This window comes from Eurytemora carolleeae, unplaced genomic scaffold, assembly GCF_000591075.1.
Source record: "Eurytemora carolleeae unplaced genomic scaffold, Eaff_2.0 scaffold951, whole genome shotgun sequence".
Classification (NCBI taxonomy): domain Eukaryota; kingdom Metazoa; phylum Arthropoda; class Copepoda; order Calanoida; family Temoridae; genus Eurytemora; species Eurytemora carolleeae.
In genome coordinates this window covers 130,356-138,517 of record NW_019397565.1, presented here as the reverse complement: position 1 = coordinate 138,517, position 8,162 = coordinate 130,356, and the positions used below count along the sequence as shown (strand labels likewise).

General features: G+C 31.9%; 1 protein-coding gene across 1 annotated transcript; it reads right to left on the bottom strand.

Moving 5' to 3' along the window:
* Window positions 1–522: 522 nt before the first annotated feature.
* On the bottom strand, window positions 523–7,715 carry LOC111714936 (rhomboid-related protein 4; the record flags this gene model as incomplete). Its single annotated transcript, XM_023490175.1, has 12 exons — window positions 7,635–7,715; window positions 6,901–6,971; window positions 6,041–6,095; window positions 5,436–5,539; window positions 4,902–5,005; window positions 4,007–4,074; window positions 3,767–3,826; window positions 3,494–3,561; window positions 2,824–2,894; window positions 2,120–2,192; window positions 1,815–1,919; window positions 523–609 (listed from the first exon to the last, which is right to left on the bottom strand). Coding segments are annotated over exons 2-12 (854 nt in total), but the record flags the coding sequence as incomplete, so codon positions are not given.
* Window positions 7,716–8,162: the final 447 nt, after the last annotated feature.

Sequence of the window (8,162 nt, the reverse complement as noted above, 5' to 3'; positions counted from 1 at the left end):
AAATGAGTGAAAATTTAAAAAAAACGGTGTATTTTCCAGGATAAAATCCGTACAATCCGTACAATTTGAAAACAAATCCGTACAATCCGTACAATCCGTACAATCCGTACAATTTTAGGGTTAAAAAAAATCAATCCGTACAATCCGTACAATCCGTACATTTTGGCCACCCTGTACTTATCCTGTAAAACGCTTGTGATTGTTAAATATGTTGTTTGCAATCTGATTTAAAATGAAAAAATATTAATATTGATTTTCAATAATATTTTCTAATCTACATGCAACAGAAATATGGAAGAAAATTTGAAAAATGTATCTCTTGTAAAATGACGAGATTTTCTTCAAGTAGGCTCAGATGAAGTTTTCATGGGTACCATTGTGAATCGCCAATCGGACATGCAACAATATAATTACGTCTCCAGTCTTCTTGTCAACACAACTCAAATACTCAAACACCACCAACCTGGCAGTTAATCTACCTAACAATTCAACGTTAAAACCATGTAATGATTCCTAATAAACAAAATACCTAAATGGTAAAGAGGGGAGAGAATGATATATTTAGCTCCCTGGAGGCTTGGTTGAGCCCAAGATTGGTAGAACAGATCCCTGAACATATTTTATAAAAGGTTTTAATCAAGGAGTAAGGAATAGAAGCGGTACAAGCGGTAATTTCTTACACAAATGGAGTACCCGTCTGCAAAGCATGTATAATCATATGGTAGGGCGAACCGCGCCAGTTATATCTCCCTTCTATTCCTTACTCCCTGGTTTTATTTGATCAAGAATATAATCTGGGACCGAATCTAATGAGTTTAAGCTAGGTCGCTGAACTTCCTATCCCCGAGATTCCACTACTAATCTGATTATAGGACAAGGATAAACACTGAATCATCGATTCAACAAACATGGTTGAACTGTCTCTAGCCCTAGCTCAAGTTCATTAAATCCGGTCCCTCATAACCTAGGAACAGGATATGAAAGATAAAAGATTAACAGTTAACAATAAACACGATTATTAACTACTCTACGGAATATTTTAACGAACTATTTATCAAGCAAGTAACCTTATCAATGCCAATTAATTAATAATTATACTCTTTTCCTTTAAATTTCTCCTTTTCGTTAAGTATAAAAAGTAATAATCATGGTTGTTTCAATCTGTTTTAATGTTAAAGATAATAATATAATCAAATACTTGACTGGCTCTACTTGGGACAAGTTTTTCCTCTCTTAAAACGAGTGACAGGCAATGTATGGTAGTTGAACTGAGAATGTAGTATTGTACACCATTAAAACGTTATATATGTCTCAAATGAATTCTAAAAATTTCTCCACAATACTACATTCTCATTTCAGCTACCATACTCCTACAACTAACTTGTACCTTCCCCCCCCCCATTGAAATTAAAATTGGCCTTACAGCAATTGTTTACTGAACCCACTAGTGTTTAACATTTTAGAAATAATTCACGTAATCATAAATCATAGATTAATTTACAATAATAGATAGGACACTAGATGTCGTCTTTTCAAGATTTATTGGTTTTCGGTCACAATAACCCCGAGGCAAAAGCCCAAAGGAGTTCTGCGCAAGCATCGTTGAATTACAAGACAGAGAGAGAATGCGCTGCCTGCGCAGAACTCCTAAGGGCTTCTGCCTCAGGGTGTTTGTAAAAAAAAACACTAAATCTTAAAAAGACGACATCTAGTGTCCTATCTGTTATTGTTAATTAATCTATGCACGTAATAATATTGTAAATAATGTAAAAATAAACCTCTGATTATTATTAACAAATATATAAATAATCTACCTAGTGGGTAAACATCCTGTGAGAGGGTGGCCATTAAAGTAACCCGTATACTGAGTAACCAGGCCTAGGCAGAGAAGGAGACACCCTGGACCAAAGGGAACCATACTAAACAGAGAGAATCAAACAGATGTCGTCTTTCCTTCAGGAAATGCACTACTTTTTTTTTGTGTACAGTGGGACCTATAAAACTGTAGAACAGAAGGACGGCCGTAATTTCAAGTTCAAACACAATTTGATAAGAGGTAGTGAAATATTGGTTAGGTTGTAAAAATTTTATTTTATATTCTTCATTGTTAATCTTTTACCTATATGATCTAAATATACTTGAAATTCCTCCAATAGGTCCTTTCACCAATACAAGACCAGCTAATATACCACCTTAATTAATATTATTTACATCATTAATATCATAAACATGTTAACTGTAACATTAATGATTAACCTAATAAACAATGATAATAAAGAAAATGATAATTATGATGAAAATGATAAAGATAATGAAGACACTTTTTGAAAATAAGGATAATGTTAATGAAGGCCATGACTTATTACTATAATATAATGATGATAATGATGATAATGATGATATTGATGATAATGATGATAATGTTGATATTGATGATATTGATGATATTGATGACAATGGTGATAATGATGATATTTATGATATTGATGATATTGATGATGATGATGACAATGATAATAATGATGATAATGATAACAATGATGATAATGATGATATTGATGACAATGGTGATAATGATGATATTGATGATATTGATAATAATGATGATAATGATCATTATGATGATGATGATCATAGTGATTTTAATGATAACATTGCTGTTATGATTATAATTTCATAAAGCTTTTAATGATAACGATAAGGTAATGATTATAATGTTAATAACTATTCTAATAAAGATGACAATAACGAAAATGATAATAATGTTGATAAAGCGATGATTATTACAATAATGGAATGATGATAATGATGATAAAACCGTACCCAAGTGTCCTATGAAAGATGTGTTAGGGACAAGAACCTGGATTAGCAATAGCTCTAACCAGACCCCGTATCTAAACATTTAAAGCTCAACTTAAATAAAGCTTAAATAAAAGGGCAACCATCCTTCTGTGGAAATCTAGGCCGAGCCCCTTAAAAAAATCGCCATAGGACGGAAATTAATGTAACAGTTGATTTACAATACAGTACAGTACAGTACAGAACAGAACAGAACAGAACAGAACAGAACAGTACAGTACAGTACAGTACAGTACAGTACAGTACAGTACAGTACAGTACAGTACAGTACAGTACAGTACAGTACAGTACAGTACAGTACAGTACAGTACAGCGCTATACTGTTCATTACAATTCATCTATCTGTCTAGATTTTATCTAGATAGATAAACAATTCATCACGGAAAAGAAAAGTAGAGAAAAATGGACAGAAAATTATTTTGATCAAGACGGGATATGGAAAAATTGCAAATTTGTGTTCTTTGAATAATTTTTTAATAGCATAAGTAAATATAATAAATGTGTATGAATACAATTTATACATATAATTCGTGTAAAGAAGACACTTCTACACTTCTAAAAATGCTTCAACTCAGAATTGCTTCTGGAAAATACAGATAATATATATGCACATAAATATATAAATAAATAGAACCTGATAGGAACCAGAAAACCAAAGTAAGATTCTCTATCTGTCTCCGAGCTGTATTTAGAAGTCAAAACCTAGAGAACAATAAATATAGTTGAACTGTGAAATGCAGAATGTTCAGTGCATACTGCCTATGTCAGATTTGCAAAAAAAGGAGTATAAATAAAGAATTAAATACTGACTATACTATACTTCTAAGGTCACAATAATATTCAATACCTCAACCTTCGTAAAAAATCAGAAGATTACAATTCTAAATCTAAAGAATTAAAATAAAACCTTTAATGCAAAGAGAACACCACTGAAGCCAATTGAGCACTGCTGCATGTAACTATAATCCTAAATATATCGCTGTCAACGTTCTCTTAAAAAAAATTCTGTTGCGGATTTTTACAATTACTTTGCGCATTTTTAATGACATTTTTTTCAGAATTTTCTTGCAAAATGTACTTAAAATTTAAATTAAAAAATCTTGTTTTAAAATGTACTTCAAGCTCTGAATAAGTGTACTGCACTCACCTCTGACAGGTCTGCAGCGAGTACAGCAAGCAGTACATACGCTATCCCGGACATCAGGGTCAACAGGACTAAACCAACTTTCATTATTAGCAATATTGTATTGCATACTGTACAGTGTTCTGTACTGCACTGATGTCAAAACTTTCTTTTGTGAATCTCAGGATCAAGCTTTGATCTTTTAGCAAACCCTTTTCTAATAAATATCCCGTGGTGGTCATACTTTAAAAAAGGGATCAAACATTTATCCTCAAATTTAAAAGTGTCAAATTGGAAATCGAGATCAAGTGTTTCAGTTCAACAATATTCTACACGAGAGTTAAGAACTCTGGGAAAACATTCAATATTTACATGAGGGTACTGTAAACTGTACAGTGTACATGAGGGTACTGTAAACTGTACAGTGTACAGTGTACTGCAATATTTACATGAGGGTACTGTAAACTGGACAGTGTACAGTGTACTGCAATATGTACATGAGGGTGCTGTAAACTGTACAGCGTACAGTGTACTGCAATAAAATTTTTTATTGACCTTTGTATACTGTATCGTCTACGTTACTATACAGTATACTGTACTTTACTGTACAGTACAAATATTCATTATTGACATTAACAGTGTTTTGTACAGTAAACTCTACTGCAGATAATTCAAATCGATTTGAACTTCTTTATCTGTCAAACATCTATATTCTACATTCTTGACACATGAAGAGTAATAGAAGAGTGTGAATTTAACTCTCCAGTTATTCGCGAACACTCATTTATAAAAAAGGTTGCGCGCACTCTATTAAAAAAAAGGTTGCGTACACGCCCTTCAAAAGAAAAGTTGCGCATTATCCCTTTTAAAAGAAGATTGCGCATACTTCCTTCAAATTAAAAGGTTTTCTGATGGTTACCAAGTGTGAAGAAGAACCGAATGGAGCCGAGTCTTCTCTCCAACTGAATTCCCTTCCAGGCCAAGGATACCATGTTGTAGTACAGGTGGATATCATGGGTGTGCCTAATCAAATCAAATCAAATCAAACAATCAATCCATCAATCAATGTAATACAGCTAGGTGGATAGCATGAGTGCCTAATCAATAAATCAATCAATCAATCAGGCTAGGCACACCCTAATACCCTAATATAATACAGGAACATATTCTGAATGTGTATTATAAAAAATCAATATATCAACAAATCAATCTAACAACCATCAATCAATCAATCAATTAATTAATCAATCCGCAATCAATCTACACTCAATCAATTAATCAATCAATTAATCAATCAATCAACAATTAACAACCAATCAATCAATCAATAAACATTAAATTAGTCAATCAACAACCAATGAATCAATCAATCATCAATCAATTATCAGTAATCAATCAATAAATAAACAATCAATCAATTAACAATCTATCAATCAATCAAAATATATTGAACCTGAGAGCTGGAACTACTAATCTAAGATATTCCCCCTTCACCCAGACCCCCTCCCCTGACAAGCAAAGGCGTGGGACCACCAACATCTGCAGGTACACGCCAACCTACAAATACAGAGACTGTAAACGTAACCCTGTACCATGTAAAGATGCCAATGCCCGATTTACAACAGTACCCTTGAGTATGTGATTAAAAATGTAGATGATGTTGTCGTTTTCCTAAGTTTATAAGTGTTATATTCTAATAATTCTTTATATGCTTTCCTGTTATATAAAGAAACAAAAATTTATTTGTTTAGTTTTTCTTAATTATAAAAATTGATATCTATTTCATATTTCAACAAACAAAGCTGTTATGGGTACCACTGTACGCCCGGAAGTGTAATCTTGAATGGGGATCATTTAAAATTACGCTTACAGTCCCTTTAAATCAATTATTATAAGACAAATTAATTCTCTTTAACTATAACAAAATAAGATCTAAAGTTCAGAGCTGGTAACACCAAAATCTGAAAACAGGGATGCATATTTTCTTGAAAAAATCATTATGGGTACTGACACGTTAGAGTGTACTGTAACACTGTACAATGTACATGGGTACTGTACCTGTCCAAGTATGGCGAGACATGTCACAGGAGGAATATTAGTTACTCCGATATTTCTGTACAAAATAAAATTTCAATATATAAATAAAAAAATGATGAGATTAAATATTGAGAAAAAAACTAGAATAAAAATGCTCGATTGTTAGAAAAAGAAATATATGTAACTAGCTGAAGGGCCTGGCGTTGCCCGTGAAAAAAAAAACAGTTAAAAAAAGTTATTTTAATAAAAAACTTTGAAAAAAATTCTAATTTAAAAAAAAGAATTGTATATTTAACTAGCTGAAGGGCCAAAAAGCCAGTTGAAAAAAGTTATTTTAATAAAAAAATTTGAAAAAAAATTCTAATTTTAAAAAAAAGAATTGTATATGTAACTAGCTGAAGGGCCCGGCGTTGCCCGTGAAAAAAAGTTAAAAAAATAAGAAATTTGAATAAAAAAAATTTGAAAAAATTTGAATTTTTTTTGGCCTTTGTCACCCCCAAGCTACCTATGTGTACAAAAAAATTTCAGCCCATTCGGTCCAGCCGTTTGACCGGCCAGAGGAACATATATATGAATTCTTGTTTTTATGAAATAGAGTGATCAGCTTAAAAATGCACTAAATGAGAGTTAGAAGCGTGAAAAATATGCTTTAATCAATAAAGATATGGGCTTTATTGTTGGCTTAAAAAAGGTTTATTTTATTTCATTTTCTATGATCCGAAATCAATTCCAGTTCTGAGTATTTTTGATAATGAAGACGACATTTTCATATTTTCTCCAGCGCCAGCCGTAAAAACAAGTTGTAAGCAAAATATCAATAATTAAAAAAAGGAAATAAAAAATCTATATAATATAATCTATATTTGAAATTATTAAGTTTCCTGACTAATTGTAGGCCTAGGAGTATGATCCCCAGTTCAGGAACACGGCCTCGTCGCATTATTCACAATTTCTTAAATAATAATTAACTATAAGCGTAATTTCAAGTGACCTTCCATGCAAAGATATCAATGCCCGATTTACAACGGTACCCTTCAAAGCTTGGGTTGATCAAGTAAGAATTAGATAACCAAGCTTTTGTTTCTTTAAACTGTTTACTTTTGAAGAAATAAACACAATTTGAGTAAACATAATCTTCCACAGTTTAGATCAGAGTACCGTTGTAAATCGTACATTGCCTGGTGGGTACTTTAAAATTACGCTTACAAGCCCTTTAAAGGGAATGAACACTCAATTCTAAGAAAAAAAATGTTATGAGAGCCGATGTAAATCCATCTTAAAGGACGATATACCATTCATGGTTATCTACAGGTTTACCCACAAAGGATGATACTTTAATAACCCAAACCCAAAACTCGTTAAATATGACTATCTGTTATATCTGTTACATCTGTTATATTTAGGTTTCTTCCTTCAATACTGTCTTGAAATGGTTTACATTATTAATGGGGTTGTAAAAAAAGTAGCTAGTTTTCAACTGCATGGAACTAGGGATATTTTTGTTTCTGAATCTTTATGAGTGTAGATTTATGTTTCTGTCTGTGCTGCAAAATTCCGCAATTAAACTTTGCAATCGAAATTGAAACTACGACGTAACATTACGATGCTTTTGTACCTGTTTTTAAAAAATATCATCGATTTATTGCATTGTTTTTATGTACTGCATTGTGTATGTGTACTGCAACTTGTCACATATTATCTGAAACCATGGTAAAATGTAAAATGTTAACTACAATCTATTATATGTATTGTTTAAAAGAGAGACTAGTTGAACAATTACAAATTGTAATTAAAGATATTTAAGGAAGTGTTCACGAAAATGGAAGGGGGGTATACAGAATGAACAATAATAAAATTATAATACTTTTTAATCTTAAAAAAGTTTAAGGCTGCAAAACAGGATGTAGGCTAGGCCGTTAAAGCAACCCCATTTACTTTAATTAATTGGAATTGTGAACAAACCCTTAGGTTTATATCTATTTCAGTTTAGGAAAATACCGATATTAACAATCCAATTATTGTTTAATTATTTTTCGCGAACACTCCCATTAACAAGATCGACTAATCAAAATACTAAAAAGGCTAATAATTGGTTACCAAAAACTCCAGGAGGGGTACAAGATAAAACAAATATTATTGTTCC